At 45.7% G+C, this 21,678-nt stretch overlaps 1 protein-coding gene across 4 annotated transcripts in view; it reads left to right on the top strand.

The window, feature by feature from the left end:
- The window catches only part of LOC105468472 (MTSS I-BAR domain containing 1), a 183,434-nt gene that overhangs the window by 143,699 nt on the left and 18,057 nt on the right, over window positions 1–21,678 (top strand). For all 4 annotated transcript variants that reach the window (XM_011718665.2, XM_011718663.2, XM_071067842.1 and 1 more), the window contains exons 5-6: window positions 717–808; window positions 5,605–5,679. In XM_011718665.2, the coding sequence (XP_011716967.1) occupies window positions 717–808; window positions 5,605–5,679 (167 nt within the window). The remainder of the gene's footprint in view (window positions 1–716; window positions 809–5,604; window positions 5,680–21,678) is intronic.

Genomic DNA, 21,678 nt, shown 5'->3' on the forward strand with positions numbered 1-21,678 from the left:
CACATCAGAATCTTGTGGGTCTTTTTTAAAAATAGTGACGCTGGGCCCTCAAAGTCTCCACTGGGGGTGAGATAAGGCCCAGGTGTCTTTGCATTTTGGAGGTCCCTGTTGTGCAGCTCTCAGTGGTTCTGCAAGTGGACTTGTTAATACAAACACTGGAATATCACAGGGAAAATGGGAAGAAGGTCACTTTTGCCAGTCACATTGACAGCTTCTTAATAGTCATTGAAAAACATTTTTCGGGCCGGGAGCAGTGGCTCATGCCTGTAATCCCAGCACTTTGGGAGGCCGAGGCGGGCGGATCACGAGGTCAGGAGATCAAGACCATCCTGGCCAACATGGTGAAACCCTGTCTCTACTAAAATGCAAAAAAATTAGTTGGGCGAGGTGGTGAACTCCTGTAGTCCCAGCTACCTGGGAGGCTGAGGCAGGGGAATCGCTTGAACCTGGGAGGTGGAGGTTGCAGTGAGCTGAGATTGCACCACTGCACTCCTCGTGACAGAGCGAGACTCCGTCTTAAAAAAAAAAAACAAAAAAACAAAAAAAACAAAGAGAAGCATTCTTGGAACATGACCGTTCTGGAGCCCAGGGGTTTAGATGAGAACGTCAGTTTCAGGTAATTGTAATTTAGGTATGTTTTGGCAACCACACTTCAATCCTGACAACAGAATGTATCTATTTAATTTCTCCCTTTTTCCCCCCCGGCTTGCTCAAAGCGCTTTAATTGATTGTCTGATAAACCCACTTCAAGAACAGATGGAAGAATGGAAGAAAGTGGCCAACCAGCTGGATAAAGACCATGCAAAAGGTATAGGGGCGAGACGTCTAGTGCATCATTGCACGCTGGGGGGCGCTGTGGGAAGTTGCCAGCTGCCGCCTGGCCCCTCTGCTAGGTTTATTGGTGTCACCAAAACAGCTAAGGGCCCATTCCGTCCCTGCTTCTCCTGTAGGTGTCAGGGAATGAGGAGAACAAAGTGATCCCGTTGTGAGGCTGAGTGCTGTTTCTTTGGTGTGAACCAACATTCAGCAGCTGTTAGTCTGATCCCTCAGTGGCATGAATTGTATTCAGCTGAATTAACAATAAATCACAGGGTGGGTGCGGTGGCTCAGGCCTGTTATCCCAGCACTTTGGGAGGCCGAGGCAGGCGGATCACTTGAGGTCAGGAGTTTGAGACCCCATCTCTACTAAAAATACAAAAAGTAGCCAAGCATGGTGGTGGGTGCCTGTAATCCCAGCTACTCGGGAGGCTGAGACACAAAAATTGCTTGAACCCGGGAGGCGGAGGTTGCAGTGAGCCAAGATTGCACCATTGTACTCTAGCCTGGACGATGGAACGAGACTCCATCTCAAAAAAAAAAGAAGAAATCATAGGCCAGGTGCGGTGGTTCACACCTGTAATTCCAGCACTTCGGAAAGCTGAGGCGGGCAGATCACTCGAGGCCAGGAGTCTGAGACCAGCCTGGCCAACTTGGTGAAAGCCCGTCTCTGCTAAAAATACAAAAATTAGCCAGGTGTGGTGGTGCATGCCTGTAATCCCAACTACTCAGGAGGCTGAGACACGAGAATTACTAGAACCCAGGAGGCAGAGGTTGCAGTGAGCAGAGATTGCACCACTGCACTCCATCCTGGGTGCCAGAGCAAGACACTGCCTCCCCCTAACCCTCCAAAGAAGTATAAATCATAATGGCAGGTTTAAATGCCGAACATTCATACTTAAGGCATTTCAGCACATTCTGAAAGCCAGACTTTTAATATAAGCTTACCCTAGGTCTCCTGCCCATTCTCTTTGTGCGTTGTCCCAGTTGGGTGAGACAAGTCTTTGTCAACTGGTTGAATGAGTTGTCAGGGACCTTGATGGTGTGAGAGGAACTAAGTGTAATCTGCAGAGCAAACAGCACTGATGCTTTTGAGTGAGGGTGTTTGTGTTCCTTTCACACAGGCCAACCAGACTGTTTCGTAAGAGCTTCTCATTCCCTCTCCATTCAGGTCCTTCTCATGCTTTTTACATGCTAGGGGCTGCGGGGGCTACAGAAGGGTGAGTGGGGTATCTACTGAAACAGAAATAAATTAACCCTGTTACAAAGCAAAGTAAAAGACTGCAATGAAGACCCAACCGGGTGCTCTGGGAATGTGAATGGCGGCTCCTAAAACAGGCCTCGTTGGGACTATGGGGATGGTTTATTCTACCTGCTTCAAGCTATATAATGAAAATTATTCTATGTCCCCGGCAACTCTCAGTAGCTACCAGAAAGTTGCACGTTTGTTCCAATTATTCATCCCTCCCCTCATCGTGCACCTGTGCTCCTGAGTACTTACCGTATTCCATGCCTGTGCTTGCTCCAGAGCCACAGACATAAATAAGTTGGTCTTGGTTTTTGGTACATGTCCTTTAAATTTGTCTATCACAGACAATAGACTCCTGAAGTCACATCTTCATTGTTATTGGAAATCTGACTTACGTAGAACTTCAACAAACTATCTTGATAAAAGAACCAGGAAGGGTGATGGCTTCTTTGTGTTGAGATTCAGAAGTATGGATACAATAGCCAAATACTTAGCAGTTATATTTAAAAAGTTAATATAGGCCAGGCATGGTGGCTCACGCCTGTAATCCCAGCACTTTGGGAGGCAGAGGTGGGTGGATCACTTGAGGTTGGGAGTTCGAGACCAGCCTGGCCAACATGGCGAAAACCTGTCTCCACTAAAAATACAAAAAAAAAAAAAAAAACAAAAAAAAAAAACCACAATTAACTGGGTGTGGTGGCACGCGCCTGTAATCCCAGCTGCTCAGGAGGATGAGACACAAGAATCACTTGAACTCAAGAGGCAGAGGCTGCAGTGAGCCGAGATCGCACCTCTGCACTCCAGTGTGGGCAACATAGCAAGACTCCATCTCAAGGAAAAAAAAAAGTTAATAAAAGTTAATCTTTTATCCCCCCTACCCTAACTTGAAGTTAGGGAGAGAGGTAAATTCAGAGGATTAACTGGATCCTATTGTGTGTTAATCAGATCATGAGTTTTCTTCTCTTAGGTTCACGGGATTTATCCATCTGTACTTTTCATTGGGTAAAAGAAAATAGAACTATTTGAAATTTTTTTTCAGATGGGGAAAGAGTTGATAGTTTATGTTTGGCCCAGTTCACCTTGTGTTGGCTGACTTGGCTCATTCATTGGCTGAGTATTTGTCCGGCATCTGCTGTATGCCATGGACTGGTTGAGGCCCTGGGAAAGCGGTAGACAACCAGCCAGCCAGGCCCCTGCCCTCAGGGAGCCTGCACTCCTGCGCGGGTCTCTCCTCACCCTCTGTCTGTGTGAGGAGCCGGTGCAGCCTTCTGAGGCCTTTTGGGCCCCCACCACCCTGCAGGAGCCTCACTCTTCTCTGTTAAATGTTCCCCTTTGCTGGTACAGCAAAGCTGAGACTTCAAATTGGATGTGTAAGGCCTTTTATAAGAGTGGTTGTGCTGAGCCCATAGGGAGAAGGCAGCAGGTCTTACAGAGAGCTCTACTCATCCAATAAAACACAGGTCCCTTGGTTTTCATGGAATATTTCCCCCTCCCTCCCATTCCCACTGCATACAGAGAAGCACGTCTCAATTTGCTTCTTTGGGGTCACATACCGAGATGAAGAGCCTAGGCCTGAATGTGAATTGAGACCCATTGTCTGGCCCTGCATACCTGCTAAATGGCCTCTCCATACAAAGGCCAAGAGACCATGGACTACAAAGCCCCGACCCCCAGCCTCCGTGACACAGCACTTCCTTCATCTTTTTGATTCAGCCTCCAACTCAGGGAGTGTGACCCGAGTAGCAGCCACACACAACCCACTCTGCTAGCCCAGGATGCTCAGACATGACCCAGACACTGCTTCTTCCTTTGGGGAGCTTGTAGGGGGAGGGAGGAGAGACTGCAGGGCAAAGCATAGGATGTTGGGGAAGAGAGATACAGGGAGCCCCAGAGGTTGGAGAGGTTTGGTTGAGGAGTTAGAAAATGAGGCGCCCTTTGGAGGGATCCCAGTGGATGGACATGGTTTCATCATGCTGACGTTAGAGCGGTGAAGGTGCCCTAGCCAGAGAGAAAACCATGCGGAGGCCAGGCGCAGTGGCTCATGCCTGTAATCCCAGCAGTTTGGGAGGCAGAGGCTGGTGGATCACGAGGTCAGGAGATCAAGACCATCCTGGTTAACACGGTGAAACCCCGTCTCTACTAAAAATACACACAAAAAAATTAGGCGGGCGTGGTGGCAGGTGCCTGTAGTCCCAGCTGCTCAGTAGGCTGAGGCAGGAGAATGGCATGAACCCAGGAGGCAGAGCTTACAGTGAGCCGAGATCGTGCCACTGCACTCCAGCCTGGGCAACAGAGCAAGACTCCGTCTCAAAAGAAAAAAAAAAAAAAAAGAAAACCATGCAGATAGGCAGGGAAAATGGGGGAGTGGCCAGAAAAGAGTGGAGAGCTACCATGCTGCACAGTGATTCCAGGTGTGTATAAATAGGCTTAGGGCCAGTAGAAGGGAAACCTCAGAGCTGGCTGCAAGGGAGCTGGCCAAGTTGAAATGTACAGCAGTTGGCAATGAATTGACTGTGAGAGCAGCAAAGGGGAGAAGTGTCACGGGTGACCATCATCCCAGGTGTCTATGTCTGGATGATGAGGATGCCAGCAACAGAAATGGGGCAGTCTGCAAATGGGCCAGTGGTGGAGGAGGAAGTGGTTGGCGGGGGATACGGTGCACATGGACTGCCCCTCTGAGGGGTTTGTGGTGTCTAGCCACAGGATCCGTGCTCAAAGGAAGGCAGCTGGTTCTTGCCCAGTCTCCCCACTCTGTGATCTACCTTCTCCTGCTGTGCGAGACACTGTTTTTCTGGATTTTAACATCTGGCCAGCATCTTTTCCACATAGGATTTTGCTTTTGTTTTTGTTTTTTGTTTGTTTGTTTGTTTGTTTGCAAAACACAGTGGATTTGGGCCTTGGGAAAGTAGATAATATTGAAAAATCTTTCCAGATACTTGAGCTGAGAAATTGTGAATTTTTTTCATTTTTGTTAAAGTATTCCCGGCCAGGCACAGTGGCTCATGCCTGTAATCCCAGCACTTTGGGAGGCTGAGATGGGTGGATCATTTGAGGTTAGGAGTTCAAGACCAGACTGGTCAACATGGTGAAGCCCCATCTCTACTAAAAATACAAAAATTAGTTGGGCGTGGTGATAGGCACCTATAATCCCAGCTACTCAGGAGGCTGAGGCAGGAGAATCACTTGAACTTGGGAGGTAGAGGTGGCAGTGAGCTGAGATCACACCACTGCCCTCCAGCGTGGGCCACAGAACAAGACTCCATCTAAAAAAAAATATATATATATATATATATTCCCAAATGGAGCCTCCCTCAAATCTGGTTTGAGTGAATATGACAGGGCAAGACCACTGTGCATTTTGTTTTCGTGTCTCTAGCCCCTTGGGTTGTAAATGTCATGAGATTATCATACTGTATTCTGATAAAGCCGCTGACGGCATGTCACAGTTTATGCTTTCTGTTATAAAGGTAATAGCTGTTTCTAACATATTTTCTGTTAAGCAAAACAGTAAAATTATTCCATATTCTGCTTTCTCTTAGAATATAAGAAAGCCCGCCAAGAGATAAAAAAGAAGTCCTCGGATACACTGAAACTGCAGAAGAAAGCAAAAAAAGGTAACTCCTAAAATTCTGCCACTGATGTTACTTCCCGATGGAGGGCTTGATTTGTCTTTGAAGCGAAAGGTGTTCACTTCAGAGACTTCCTTAAGTATGATGGCCCCTGGAAAACAGATGGGAGCAAATAGGACCTATCTGAGTTCACGTTCTCAAAGTGCAGAATAGGTATTAATTTGAGGCGGTTGCCAAGTGGGACTTGACATGTTCCTTCCCCCACCTTTGTCTTCCCAGTCTGACAGTTTCCATGCCTATTGTGCTTCGTAATGATACCTATAAATTTCTTAGAAGCCTTGGGATAATGCAGAAAGGCCTTTATGCAAATGTTCTCTAGTAATTATTACAGAAATTATGTCATTTTCTCCTGCGGCTTTCACAGCCTATAATCTTCAAAACCCTTTATTAAGTCTTGTGAGAGTGCTAGGAACGGGTGCAGGGGAAGCTGGGAGTCACGGCCACACAGGGGATTTTCCATGGTGTTTATGAGGGAGGAGCTTGATAATCTACCACTGAGCAAAACCAGGCAAGACGCCTTTCCCCCATGTCCTCGTTTATCCTCCTTCGCAAACCAGTGAATCGTCAGATCTTTGACCCACCTTTGTTCCTCCAGAATAGACTGGGAGTTCGAAGAGAAAAATCTAGCGGCATCCACTTCGCAAGCACTTGTAACATTTTACTACCACCTAAAAACGTAGGGACTTTCTCCTGAGCTAGAGAAGGTGACATTCCTTCCAGTCTATTCTTCTTTGACACCAAGTTTCTGAATCTGCTGCTTCACAACTGATAAGATGGGGTTCTTCCGTCAGGCTGCTCTGTGGGTGGTGTTTACCATTAATTTGAGACGACAATGTTTTCGAGTTGGGATCCCCCAGCCTGAATTTTCTCTCCCCTAAACCAACAGTTCTCTGTTGGAAATAGAAGAAGACACATTTGGAGAGATGGGATGGTGGAGGGTGGTGTGGAATGGGGTGATAATAGGACACAGTTTTTAACCTTGAACATTTCTATAAAATGAGCCCCCCACCCCGAATTTTCACAACCACCATGAGCCCATTTCGAGATAAAGGCGGTGGAATTTTCAGCCACAGTCAGATTTTCCATCAGCATTGGCCCCAGCAGTTTCTTTCGTATGTTTGTTTTTGGTCTGGAGCTTCTCAGATTTGTATCCTATCTAACCAGGGCACCTGGGAGCTAGTGTTTGACAAGTAATAGGGTTTGTGACATAGTAACATTTTAGTGACTGTAGAGGTAAACATTTATAAGTAAAATTACTACCATATTCCATGAAGTCCGAGGCCCGGAGGAGAGGAGGCTGGTCACAATTCGGGGCTGAACTCCACGTAACTGACAGGTTGGCAGCTTTGAGAGAGGAGGGATTCCTGGACTGGGAGAGATGGTCCAGGGAAGATGTTTAGGCTTAGAAAAGGTTTGGGAGTTTGGTGAAAAGGATGAAGGAAGAAAAAGTAGCTATTTTCCCTCAACTCTTCCACCGCTCACTTTTCAGAGGCCCTAAGTTCTTGGCTGCAGTGATAGTCCTTTTATTTAAATTCTGCATGGAGGCTGAATCGGTCCTCGTCTGTCACTCAAAGTCACTGGCATTGCCCAATTAGCAGAATTTATACCTCTGGGTGAAGCCTGATAGGGTGATTGCAGTGCAACATCAAAAGAAGTTTCTGGCAATTAGACTTCCTAGCACTGGCTCAGGCTGCCTGCAGCATAACGAGCTCCCTATCAAGGCTGTATAGAAAGATTTGGGACCCATAGGATGCTGGATTGTGTGTAACATGAAGAGAGGCATCTGGTCCTCAGACTTGGGAATGATTGGCATTTAGTTGTGTGGTTTCTTGGGCCACATTGGCCTGACGGATGAGAGAATGGAGGCTGGAGAATCCAAGGTTTCTGAAGCATCTGTCTTCTCAGCCACAGCCTCACACTGGCAGTCTCTGGCACCATGTCTTTTCCCCATGAGATTGGTCAGATCCATAGCTTGGAATGTTCTGGAGAATGTCCAGTTACTTCAAGGTACAACCAGAAAATAATTTTTATTTCTATCCTTTGTAAAGATTTTTTTCTAAAATCTGTAAGTGCAGTTTTGGACCAGGTGTTTCTATTTGTATATTTCTGAGATGAAAGCAGTCTTTTAAAAGGTACTAGAGTCACATTTGGACTGGACACTTTTATGGAGAGCTCTCCTAGGAGGCATATGTATGGCTGAGAATGGACTGAAGAAAACACAACTCACTTAAGGGCTGGAAGAAATCTGGTTATTTGAGGCTTTCAGTTGTTTAGGGGTCTGGTTAGCTGACATTTCCCTTTCTGCTAGAAAACCTTGAGGGATCTGTTTCAACTCCTTCAAGTGGCAGATTCCCAGACCCGTGGTTTGTAAAAGTGTTAGCAGTTCCTTTTGACGTACCATGCGTTCAGATGGATGAAGCTTTTGGATACATTTTTTTGTCCTGATAGATGGAATCTGATGTATGCAGCCAGATAATCACTTCCTTTTTAATACATTTCCAGGAGATTCTCAAGCAGCTTCCTGCCATGCCTTTTTCAAAAACTCTGATCTTTGATCTAAAAATTCTTTGGACTCTCCTTTTAGCATTTCAGGTGCCTTTGTGCGTGTAAGCATGGTTTACCACCATCCTTGACGTGGGCAGACACACATGGATGTGGTTTTTGTTAGTGGCTCACTTTCCTTCTTACTCTGCAGATATCACCTTTTATCACATTCTTTGACTCTTTCTTACTATAGAGAGAGGTAGTTTGTAATCTAAAGGTGTTTAAATATTTCCATCAAGAAACTTTCAGTGGTTTGCCTTTGGTAGGTTTTATCTCAAAATCATTTTTTAGCAACTTGGGATATGCTATGGCTGTGGATGAGTGTGCCTGTCTTTCTTGAAGGCAAGCTTGTCGGAGGCCTACTAGAAGTAAACCTGAGGCAAAGAGTTAGCTAGTCCTCACCCTCAGAGAAATTCTGGGCTCGTGCACAGGATCAAGAGCACGTGGCAGAGCCAACATTGCCGACAGGTGGAGGGACAGAGGTGGCAGGATGCTGGGGGGATGGTGTGGAGCAGACCCAGTAGCCCGGGGTTCTGAACAGTGTCTCTTGAGTCCTCTGCCTGCTTCATATCAGCTCATTGCCTTGGAGGTCTTGGAGTTGACCATGACCCAGTGGGGGAAAGTAGGAGAGCATCAGAAATGAAAGGCGTTTTACATTGTATTTACCTACGTATGCCACCCGACTGCATGAACTCAGCAGCCTTATTCTCATTTAACTACCATGTTGTTATCAATGTAAATTAAAAATTAATTCTGGGCTGGGCGCGGTGGCTCATGCCTGTAATCTCAGCTCTTTGGGAGGCTGAGGCGGGTAGATCACGAGGTCAAGAGATCGAGACCATCCTGGCCAACATGGTGAAACCCCGTCTCTACTAAAATACAAAAATTATGGTGGCGCATGCCTGTAGTCCCAGCTACTCAGGAGGCTGAGGCAGGAGAATTGCTTGAACCCTGAAGGTGGAGGTTGCAGTGAGCCAAGATCGTGCCACTGCACTCCAGCCTGGGCAACAGAGGGAGACTATATCTCAAAAAATAATAATACTAATTCTGGTAAAGCCTTCTGTTTCCATCTGTAACTACAAAAAGTTTATCAAGGATTTTTAAAAATAATAATGGCCAGCATTCATTAGGTGCTTATTATAGTCATTGTTCCGCTTATTACCATGACGTCATTAAATCTAAGAAGTCTTGATGTTTTTTTTTTTTTGGAATCAGCATCTCACTAGGTGGCCCTAGGCTGACCTCAAACTCCTGGGCTTCAGGGATCTTCCCGCCTCAGCCTCCCTAGTAACTGGGATTAACAGGCACACACCACTGCGCCCAGCAGGGACTTTTCTTGAGAGAGAGAAAACTGGAACATTGTAGTATGTTAACTGTACAGCTGACATTTAAATAGTTGACTCTATCACTTTCCACTAGAGGCTGCAAAGCCAATGATATAAATGTAATCAACAGACTCACAGAGTTCTATACCAGTATAGTATTTGCTGTTATACTACAATTTTAAGTTCTTTAATTTTTTTTCCATTTTCATCCCGCCCTAAGCTTTGTCTCCTAGGATTTCCTAGATATTTTTCAAGTGATGGTAAACTACACTCGAAAGGTTTTCTTGCCAAAGCTTGGCTTCTTCTGGGTATATATTTTTCATCTCTCTCTTTCAAAATCCATGCTGTACTCTCTAGGGGTGGTCATTACTAACTGGTAAGGTTTTGTTTAGATGAGAAGGAAAGGATATTAGTAAAGCAGAGAAGGGGGACACGGATGTGGGTTTAATCAGCCCTCAGAGAAAATTTGGTGGTGAGCCATGGACAGTTTAACACACGAAACCAAGGTAAGACTGCTGCTGCTGCTGCTTGAATACCGGTTTGACTTTATTATTTTCCTTTTTGTGTCAATTGTGTATCCTGCACTTTCTCACCGTGTGCCCCCCGCCAGTGGACACTCTTGGTAAGTCTACCATCCCAAATCTCTGGTGGCTGCTCACGGTGTGGTCCTCGCTGTGGGCTTTCCGTGGTTGTCCAGACCTCTGCTAGCTGCCCAGGTTTTCCTACCAGCTCAAAACAATCAACTGTGCCTACCTAATTTTCCACAACTTTAAGAAAATTGTGTGTGCGTTGTGTTTTAATTGTTTTCTTTTTTGGATGTTTAGCCATTTACCATGTTAGCACGCCACCCTGAGAGCCTTTGAATCATCATAATTCAATATTAGACTCATGGAAAAAAGAAATACAGAGTGACTTAAACTGTCGTTTCCACAGTAAATAAGCATTTTTGCATACATATATACCTGCATATATATGTATGTATATATTTACGCCACAAACAAAACATAGAGCTGCAAGCCCCAAAATAATTCTCCGATCAGATTTGGTTGTGTTAAGCTTGCAAAACATCTTTAACATTATCCTCTCTGCAAGACCATATAGCTCTTTCCATAACCAATGATTCATTTTTTTAAAAATAAATCAAAAGTATTTCTTATTTCAGTAGAGTTTGTGAAACGTTCCATTTCAGAAGTATCAGATCTTCCAATTAAGTAATCAGAATGATTCTTCTTGACTGAATGTTGAACTTCACTCTGTGGATGATCATGCTGCTAAAACTTCAAGTTGCTTTTGGAGTCTTGTTGCTGTCGCTCTGTCCCGGGAGGTCTGTCTGCGAGGTGTCCGCGTGGTTTATCTTGCCTGAGTGTGCCCAACTGTTCTCTGAGCGTTTCACTGAACAGCTCCAAAGAGGCTTTTGAAGTGGCTTCTGTCATTTACAGCAAACCCAGTGCACAAAGTTCTCCTTTGATGGTTGGGGCTTGCACGGCCCACTATCTTAGGGGACACACGTCTGCCTCTGTTTCCCCTCATGGCGATGTTGGGCTAGTGGTTCCCCAGCTTTAAAAAGGATCATCCTTTCCAGTTCTCAACGTTGTGATTATGAAACAGCTTGCACAGTTTCTAGTAAACCTTTGGAAGGAAGGTAAGCCACAGCCACTGTTTTGCTTATGGCAGTAAAATTCACATCACAGAATTTATCATTTTAACCACTCTAAAGTATAAGTTTCAGTGGCTTTTAGTACATTCATGGTGTTGTGTAACCATCACCACTATCTAATTTCACAACAGTTTCATTATCCCCGAAAGACACCTCATGCCCGTTAAGCAGTCCCTCCCTGTTTCCAGGTCTTCCCACCTACCCCGACCCTAACAACCACTCATCCGCCTTCTGTTTCTGGACTTGCCTGTTCTGGACATTGTATACAAATGCAATCATATAGTACATAGCCTTTTGAGGACACAGTCCCTTGAGTCTTGAGTTTTACTGGAACCTTTGCCGAGAGCCTGGCATCAGTCAGTTTGTGGAGTAAATAGAGCATTTTATTTATTTGAAATGATGGGAAGTCAGTTTGGAATGAATAAAGAAACTGTATAGCCTTTTGACTTTGTAAGTTCTAAAGATTCTGCTTATCTTTCAAAGAGAAATCTCTGCAGCCCCCTTTAGTTTTTTCTCTTGTAGGGGCTGGTTCATAGGGCAAAGCCACAGTGAATTTGGCTATAACGACACAAGAAAAGCTCTATGATTTGTAGCTCTTATAAATTTTTAAAATATTTATACAGAGAGAAAAAAAGAATAATTATTTTTAAGAATTGGCTCGGCTGGGCGCGTTGGCATGGTGGCTCATACCTGTAATCCCAGCACTTTAGGAGGCCGAGGTGGGCGGATCACCTGAGTTTGGGAGTTCCAGACCAGCCTGGCCAACGTGGCAAAACCCCATCACGATCAGCGACATGATCTCAGCTCACTGCAACCTCCGCCTCCCGGGTTCAAGCAGTTCTCCGGCCTCAGCCTCCCGAGTAGCTGGGATTACAGGCACGCACCACCACTGCTGGCACATTTTTGTATTTTTAGTAGAGATGGGTTTTTGCCGTGTTAGCCAGGATGGTCTTGAACTCCTGACGTCAGGCGATCCTCTTGCCTTGGCCTCCCAGAGTGCTGGAATTACAGGTGTGAGCCACCCGCTGGCCAGTGCTGGGATGAATATAAGCAAAAGGTGTAACCTGGGGGCAGAGAGGAAGGAGCCACGCTAAGCCTGGGGGTAGGGTAGTGATAATGAGGAGGATAATGAGGAGGAGGAGGAGGAAGGGGTCAGCTGGTGAAGAATGAAGAGGGGTATTCAAGGTAGAGGGGACAGCATGCACCAACACATGGCTCTTGTCATTTAGAAAGCAGCACTAGCAACGGTGGTGAAGGGTCGACATGTCACACTGTGTGTTTGATGCTCCAGGGACAGCCTTGAGGCAGGGCTGTCGTCCCACCGAGGGTGGACTGTGTGCATAGAGAATCATAGTGAGCCCTGGCTACTCAGCCTCTGGCTTCCTGGACCGTGTCTCCCCACCCCACACTGACCTGCCTCCAGGCCTCCAATCACTGGGCCTCAATTCTGATCAGACTCCGAAGTGGACCCCAAAAGCCTCTCCACATCATTCTTCCTTTCTTGGAAAAAGCCTGTGAAATGTGAATCCTTTCCCATATGCACAGTGCTCATCCCCCAGCTGTATCCAGCCTATGCACTCACCCACAGGAATGTTTCTTGTGTTTACAAAACCAGCGAAAAGCACTCTCAGAATGACCCTGAGACCTGCAATCAATGGATCAGTTGCCCTGCCTCTATGGTAAAAATTGAATCTGTCTAGATTCCCTGCAACCTCACCCCTCCCTGATTTTGAAGAGGGTTAGTACTAGGAGCTCTCCTTCCTACAGGGATGTCAGTGGAGTGAGGAGGAAGAACAAGGAGCAGACGGTGGGATGGTTCCAGCCAGTTCTTCGAGGCCAAGCCCAGGGCTTAGAAGGCTGATGAGGAAATACAGAATGTGGGCACAGCCAGACAGCTTCTATCTGGGTGGAAGCAGGGGTGGTAGAATTTTACCCTTAGACCTATTGTGACAATCAGGAAGCTGCCCCTGACCTGAATCCATAGATGTCTGAATTTAACTCAGAAATCTCCTGCAAGGCTGGCACAGTGGCTCATGCCTGTAATCCCAGCACTTTGGGAGGCCGAGGTGGGAGGATCACTTGAGGTCATGAGTCTGAGACCAGCCTGGCCCTCATGGCAAAATCCCATCTCTACTAAAAATACAGAAGTTAGATGGGCGTGGTGGCATGCACCTGTATTCTCAGCTACTTGGGAGGCTGAGGCAGAAGAATCGCTTAAACCTGGGAGGTGGAGGTTGCAGTGAGCTGAGATCGCTCCACTGCACTCCAGTCTGGGCGACAGAGTGAGACCCTGTCTCCAAAATAAAAGAAATCTTCTGCAAAGGGATGTTGCATTTCAAGTGAATGCACGTAGCCTTCAGAGGCTGGGCTATTTATTATTATAACTGAGGATTCTAGGTAAACACAAGCCAAACAGATCCACCAGAAGCCTGGAGCTGTGAACTCTTCCTTTGCAAAGCTTGTCTCCAGTAAAACCTCACGTAGACACGGCTCCTTGAGTGCCTTGCCTGTGACTCTGGTCTCAGAATGCCCTGGAGTCCCTGTGCACAATAGTACTGTTAAGGTGCAGGTCACCTGACTTCCCTGTGGCTGCATTCAGGGACCAGAGGGAGACGTATGTAGAGTATGGAGGCATGCCAGGAGCTGAGTACTTTTCTTAGCGTTAATTTTTGACCAAATACAAAACAGCAGAAAAGGAAACAGACAACTTGCTTGAAATATTTATTCCTTGCATAATATGGTTTTCATCTCCCTAGAGAACACTAACAGGATGGGCAAAGCCTGACGGAATGGCAGGGTGGGAAAGCGGTTGCTGCCTGTCTTGAGCTGCAGCCCATCAGCCATTCCCGGTTTTCGTGGGACTAATGGATTCACGCCTGGTGCCATTCTTCCATTCATAAACATCCGTGACTGCTGCAGATGAGTCCTGCAGAACACTCCAGCCTCCATATATCAGTTTGTTCTTTCATTCATTCAGGAAAGGGATATGACATGCCTCCTCTGTGCTAGACTCTGTTAGCTACTAAGGAGGTAAAAGTAGCATCTACCCTCAAGCTGTCCCCAGAACGAAGAATGCATTTATGTTCCAACATCAATTCTCTGACCGCAGCTGGCTGTCGTGTTCAGTTACCTCACTGCCTAGTGTTAGTGCAGACCCCACAAGGTAAGAGTTCAATCCTGTGAGACTGCCCCAAATTCAGTCACCAGCCACAAGTGAGGTCCCCATATTCCTCACACTTCTGCCCAGCCGACCACAAAGTTGGGGATTTCTATGACCCCCTCGCCCAATAAGTTTAATAATTCTCTAGAAGAAGTCGCAGAACACAGGAAAGCACCATATGTACAATGACTGGCTTCTTATGAAGAATGCAGATTGTAGCCTTGTTTACTACATTAAGGATGTTCAGAACTCTGCTGAAGCCCTTGAAGCCTTTTTGACTTCTAGATAATTCCACCATGACAGTGGGTATTTGGATTAGACTGTGGCTTAACTGGACATCCAGTTAGCACGTGGTGGTGGTTGTCTAGGTCCCTGGGCTCAGGGAAGTGACCACAGAGATAGAGAGGAAGACAGCTGGATTCAAGAGCTACTTAGGAGAAATGCAAATGAAAGAAGGAAGAGTTGAAGGCGATGGTGAATTTCTGGATACGGTAGCCAGGTTGGCAGATGGTGGAGTATTTCTTTAACCACAAAGGAAGAAGCATTTTGGAGCCGTGAGGATCCTCTGTTGGAGACACTCTGGATGGTGAGCTGCAGGTTGGCATGGGATGTTTTCTGGTTGTTCTCTGAAATGTCTCTTTTTAGCCTTTGCTTTGATAAACAACTGGTTGCCCAGGGGGCAATGAAGAATCTTGATGATAAAACTGTTACTTGTAGTGAAAGAATCATGGAATCTTTTGCATTTTCTTACATCAAAAAGGACCTTGAACTGAAAGCTCTCTTTAAAAAACAAACAAACCAACCAACCCACCCGACCGCCCATACTATCACCTGCTAAACTAGCCAGTGTCAGAAGAACAACTTCAGAGATGCTGCGGCAGCGGCAGCTGATATTGCCTGACATTCAGTGAGTGCTCAGCACATGCTGGGCGTTGTTCTGAACGCTTCATGCGGATTAGTTCATTTCCCCTCCCAGCAGCCCTGTGAGTTGGATACTGTTATTATTTACATCCCACAGGTAAAGGGAAACTGGGGCACAGTAGGTTGAAAAATAACGGAAATTGAGTTTGTTTGAAAAAGTTTAAGGCTAAAAGCCTTCGGTATTACCTAATCACATCTTTTGATTTCCGGTTGGTTTTTTCTTTTGGGAATCAGTCAAAACCCACTGTGGGTTATTAAGAGCAGAAAATGACTTATAAAGGGATAATGAGGATAGCCTCCTTTTGCTGGGAAGACAGAATTTTTTCATTCCAAATTCTAATCTCCACTGTCAACTTGCATGTCTGGATTTATATTTTGTATTTTAGTATTTATATCCCATGTTTCATTTGACTCTGGGATACAAGCAATTGTCAGAGGCACCGTTATTTTCCAGACCACTAAGAAAGGAAAAAAACCTACCAATTAAACTGTGACGCACCATTGATGGTAAGACACACCCCGATTGGTGAGGTGTAAACGTGAGGGAAAGTGGCTATCTTAGAATGAAATACAGTATTTGTGTGAGTCAGAGACAGGTGAAAGTCATTTCGTAAGATTCTAATGGCTCCTCCTTACACCTGTCTCTGAAGAAAGGAAAGACTTGGGGTGATTTGCTGACTCCTGGCAGCATTCTTGGCCCAACGTATCCTGGGTTTGCTCTTCCGCATTGGAGAGCCCTTTGCCGGAGAACAGCCGCTGGCTCGGTTGAGCCATGAAGTTTACCATGCGAGTGCAGCCTGTGTCTGAAGAGGCTGGACCAGTACAGATAACACTAATCACATTTCACTGGCTTTTTGATCGGCTGTTTAGCTCTTGGCAGCTTGTTCCCAGCATTCATGTTTGCTGTGAGCAGGAAACACAAAGAACCTCATCTTCAGAACGTGAAAGACTTGGGGCTGGATTCTGGCTGTGCCCGTGGCTGGCTCAGTGCTGGTGACCGTGGCCCTGTGCACACCACTTTGCTCCCTCAGTCTGTTTCCCCATCTATCAAAAGGGGTATTCCTTCCTGCCTTGAATATGTACGTAATGATGAAGGAGAATAAAATGCAAGTGTTGAAGTTGATACGGGATCTTTATTTCATTCCAGAAAACTCTGTAAAGTTTCCTCACTTAAAAATTCCTTCCTTCTGTGGCCAGGTGCGGTGGCTCACACCTGTAATCCCAGCACTTTGGGAGGCTGAGGCAGGCAGATCACTTGAGGTCAGGAGTTCGAGACCAGCCTGGCCAACATGGTAAAACCCTGTCTCTACAGAAAAATACAAAAGTTAATCGGACGTGCTCTCTTGAACCCAGGAGGCAGAGGTTGCAGTGAGCTGAGATTGTGCCACTGCACTCCAGCCTAGGCAACAAAGCGTGACTGTGTCTCAAAAAAAAAAAAAAAAAATTCCTTCCTTCTTTAGGGGTGCTGCCTTGGCCCATGACATGGTGCCTTCACAGTGCTTCGCCCCAGGAACATTTTCTGCAAAGAGAATAATCATGATTTCCCCTGGGATGGGGGAATAAGAGGCTCTTGGCTGCTGTTGATCAGAATTCCGCAGCATGAATACACCAAGACCTGGAAACTAGCAGCAGGAAAAAAATTCTCAAGACTGAAGATGCCCAAGATATTACAGAAGAAAGCCGAAAGCAATTCTTTGCTCAAGAATTTTGTCTGGGAAGCTCATCTAAGGCACCCCCTCCCTCCTCCTCTTGGCTGCTTGATGTTGTGGAATTGGCTGGTTCTGAAGCATTAGACCATTTAAGGGCCTGATGGTTGAGGCCAGTGAGCAAACTTGGTCAAGTTGTATCAGTGCTTGATTCATTTGCAAATATTTGAACACCTGCCGCTTTCCAGGCAAGTGTGCTGACTGAGGAGATACACACTGAGCAAAAGCATTCATGGGTTCTGCCCCCGTGGGACTGATGTCAAATAACTAGAGAAATAAAGATGAAATTCAAACTGGGGGTAGTGCTGTGAATAAGTGTAAGGGACTTCAGAGATCAAGGAAAAGAAGCCTAATCTGGGGAGAAAGTTCATGGCGGGATTCCCAGAAGGATTGAGAATTAAGCAAGACCTGTAGGATAAAAGGTGTTAGGAATGTAGCAGAAGGAGAGCGGAGTGAAGGTGGGAAGGGGCCCAGGCCCTGGAGGATGAGAGGGAGAGGAGGGGAGAGAATGGCCCACGAAGGCTGAGGCTATGAGGTAGACAGGCAGTGGCCTTTCATGCCTTGCAGGGCAGGCCATGTTAAGGACATTGGACTTTTCTTGAGAGCAATAGGAGCTGTTGAAAAGCAGTGAGAATATTTGCATTTTGAAAGTAATCCACAGCCGAGTGTGGGGGCTCATGCCTGTAATCCCAGCACTTTGGCAGGCCGAGGCAGGTGGATTGCTTGAGGTCAGGAGTTTGAGACCAGCCTGGCCAACGTGGTGAAACCCTGTCTCTACTAAAAATACAAAAATTAGCTGTGCGTGGTGGTGCGTGCCTGTAGTCCCAGCTACTCAGGTGGCTGAGGCAGGAGAATCTTTGAATCTGGGAGGCGCAGCTTGCAGTGAGCTGAGCTGAGATCACGCCACTGCACTCCAGCCTGGATGACAGAGCAAGACTCTGTCTCAAAAAAGAAAGAAAAAAAAAGAAAAGCAAGTAACCTAGGGCTGCTCTGGGTGAGCTAGTCCAAGTGCAATCTGGGGTGAGACATTAGGGGCTGTTGGCATCTGTTCGGGTGAGAGACTGTGATGGCCCAGTGAGGGTGGAGGTAGCAGACGTGAGACAAAAGCATGGAGGTCGAGTCCGTGGGAGCTGGACTAGCCAGGACCGGTGCTCAAGGACTCAGTGGTGACGCTCCTAACACTGCTGATGGGAGCGAAGTGAATGGGCTTTTGTGTATATTAAAACAGTACCAACACAACTCTGAATTTGTGGTCCTCAAAAGATCACTCTGTCTTAAAACCAGTATATCCAACTAGGACATGAAATAATTTCTTTCACAGTTTTTTTTTTTATAAATATAATTACATGTTGTATTAGTGAATTTAATAAACAGACATTGTGGTTTTAGCTTATGATCTATCCTGAATGGAAATGTGCTGACTATAATTATAGCGATCTTTACAGATTCTACTTATTTTAGAATGCTACAATTTGAGAGTCCTTTAATTCTAATACATATTTAAAGTAACTTGGCTATAATCATAGGATAATTTAAATTTATATTTTCCAAATTAGATAACACTTGGTTCTATGGCCTTTTTTTCTTTCCTATGTAGATATATTTTTTAAAGTCAGCATTATTAATTATGGATAGCCATGTGCCTTATAACTTGTGAAAGGAAGTAAACATACATTTTTCCAATTTCTGACAATCATAGGCTGTAATTTATTTTATTTTATTTTATTTTATTTTATTTTATTTTATTTTATTTTTTTGAGATGGAGTCTTGCTCTGTCGCCCAGGCTGGAGTGCAGTGGCATGATCTCAGCTCACTGCAACCTCCCTCTCCCAGGTTCAAGCAATTCTTCTGCCTCAGTCTCCCCAGTAGCTGGGACTACAGGTGTGTGCCACCACACCCAGATAATTTTTGTACTTCTAGTAGAGACGGGGTTTCACCATATGGGCCAGGCTGGTCTCGAACTCCTGACCTCAGGATCTGCCCGCCTTGGCCTCCCAAAGTGCTGGGATTAGAGGCATGAGCCACCATGCCCAGCCTTGTAGGCTGTTATTTTTAAAAATTGGTACCATAATCAAAGCCCACCGAGCAAGTTTGGTCAAACACAGTATGTCTCAATCTGGTGTCTCCTGACTTCTGTTCGCTGCCCTACACGAGAGTTTAGAACATTCCGAGGTGGTCTGCAGCCCTCTGTGTTTTGTTATTAGAACATCATAGAATAGATTGACAGACTAGAAATAGCCCTCTAGACCAGCCCTGAGTCATGTGGCCCAACAAGGCCCACAATTGGCCCTGCTGTTTTGCTGGTTGCAGAGGAAAAGCAAGGGTTTACAGCTTTCCAGAGTTTCCCTGCTGGCGGACTTGTGTCATGCACACATTAAGTATATGTGGATTAATTTTGCACTAGCCAGCATTTTAAAATAGAAGAGAAAACCCACTGTTTTCATAGTGCTGGTGACACCCAGCCTTCCCTCTGTAAGCCCTTGGCCAAAGGTGGTGGGTATCTGTGAACAAAGCCCTTGCCCCGAGGCAAGTTCCAGGAGAGACTAGGAGAATGCTTTTACAGGTTTCTTGTCTACTAAAAACACATGAAACCAGTGGCTCAGGCAGCCACATTAATGTATGGTGATGATTACTTCTACATCCTTGAGAAGGAAATTGAAGGCATAGTATAGAATTATTCTGAGGGGTGGAGGTAGTGACTACATGGCAGATGGGTGAGTGAGTCACCTTGAAAATATGCTGACACCCAGGTGCTGTGGCTCATGCCTGTAATCCCAGCACTTTGGGGGGCTGAGGTGGGAGGATCACTTGAGGCCAGGAGTTCAGGACCGTCTGACCAACAAAGCAAGACCCAATCTCTACAAAAAAATTCAAAAACTAGCTGGGCATGGTGGTACATGCTGGTAGTCCCAGCTGGTCAAGAGGCCAAGGCTGCAATGAGCTATGATCATTCCACTGCACTCCAGCCTGAGTGACAGAGCGAGACCCTGTCTCCAAAAAGGAGAGAATTATGCAGAGACTTCTCAAGCAGCAAATTTCTTATATATAGTAGCTCCCCCTTCTCCTCAGGGGATACGTTCCAGGACCCCCCGTGGATGCCTAGAACTGCAGATAATACCAAACCTCACGTATACTGTGGTTTTTCCCATGCATACATGTCTATGGTAAAGTTTAATATATAATTTAGGCACAGTAAGAGATTAATAACAATAATAATAGAACAATTACCACCATATACTGTAATAAAAGTCATGTGAATGTAGTCTCTTTCTCTCTTTCAAAATACCTTATTTTACCGCACCATGGGTAACTGAAACTTTGGAAAGCAAAACCACAGAGGAGGGGCCACTGGAGTATAATTGCTGGATAGCACCCCAACATGGACTTAGATACATACGGTCTACACATTTGTACTCATTTGACTGATGAGAGTTATATATACAAAGCTAGGCATACTGTATTTACTGGCCATCTAAGGCATTTTCAAGGGTGATCTTTGACTATCTATAATTTTCTCATTACGTGCTAACTTAGAACTTATTTCCTGAGAAGTGACTTTTCCTTACTAACATCTGACTACCTTTTCTATTGGGATGTGCTTTAAGCCTGATTGCCTCTTGCTCCAAATTAAACTTTCTCCTCTGCTTATGAGTGAAAAATACAGAGTATGTTCCTACATCCATGGCAATTTTCCCTGACCCTTTCTTTCTTCAAACCAAATGGTTCATTGCATTTAATGTTCTCTACAATATCAAGAGGGATAGATGGGAACTGCAGGGCCCTTCCTATGAGGTAATGGGGCAGAGAATAGGTTCAGTGTTAAGGGAATTAGGCAGTGTGGCTCAACCCTGCCTCTGTGCCATTCTTTCTGTGACCTTAGACGAGTCCCTCGACTTCTCTAGGACTTGGTCTCCACTGAAACATGAGCAGGTTGGCCCAATTGGATAACCCCTTCCAGCTCTAACATTTTGTGTTGAAACTATTGAGCAGACATTTATCAAGCACCTGCTGTATACACAAATGACATTGTACTAGGGGCTGTGCTGGGAAAGACCAAAATCCTGCCCTGAAGAAGTTTAGAAATTCTCTCTCTGGTTTGAGTGATAGGTGAGGCCCCTGCATAGGCAACCCAGGGTGGAGGCTTATGAGCTGGTGTCCCCACCTACAGATCAGATTTGTAGTAGCTACTCCTTTGGACACGGTGCCTGTTGGTCCATGTTTATCTTTTAGGGCAGCCGACTTCTTTTGTAAGGGGCCATGGTCTGGGGGCCATACTCTGTGTAACACTACTCTGCCATTGTAGGGAGAACTGGTACAGGCAATCTCTACAAAAAAATTGAAAAATTCGCTGGGTAAATAAATGGATGTGGCTGTGTTCTAATAAAACTTTATTTGCAAAGATGGCTTGCTAACCATGTGTTAGTCATTCAAAAGATTAACACCCTGTCTTAAACTCTAGAAATGGTTGCCTCCACCTAACTGGAGTCTGTGAACATGGGCCAGGCTCTGCATAGACCCCACTCTCAGTTTTTCACCCGCAGAGACCTGTCTGGAGGTCTTGTTGTTACTGGGCTTGTTCTATAGGAAGAGCATTCAAGACTTTCCACTAGAGAGTTAAAGTAACTGCCAAGGATTCCTATGGGCCCCCCAAGCCAGGAGAGCGGATGCTT

The sequence above is a fragment of the Macaca nemestrina genome, chromosome 8, assembly GCF_043159975.1.
Source record: "Macaca nemestrina isolate mMacNem1 chromosome 8, mMacNem.hap1, whole genome shotgun sequence".
NCBI lineage: Eukaryota > Metazoa > Chordata > Mammalia > Primates > Cercopithecidae > Macaca > Macaca nemestrina.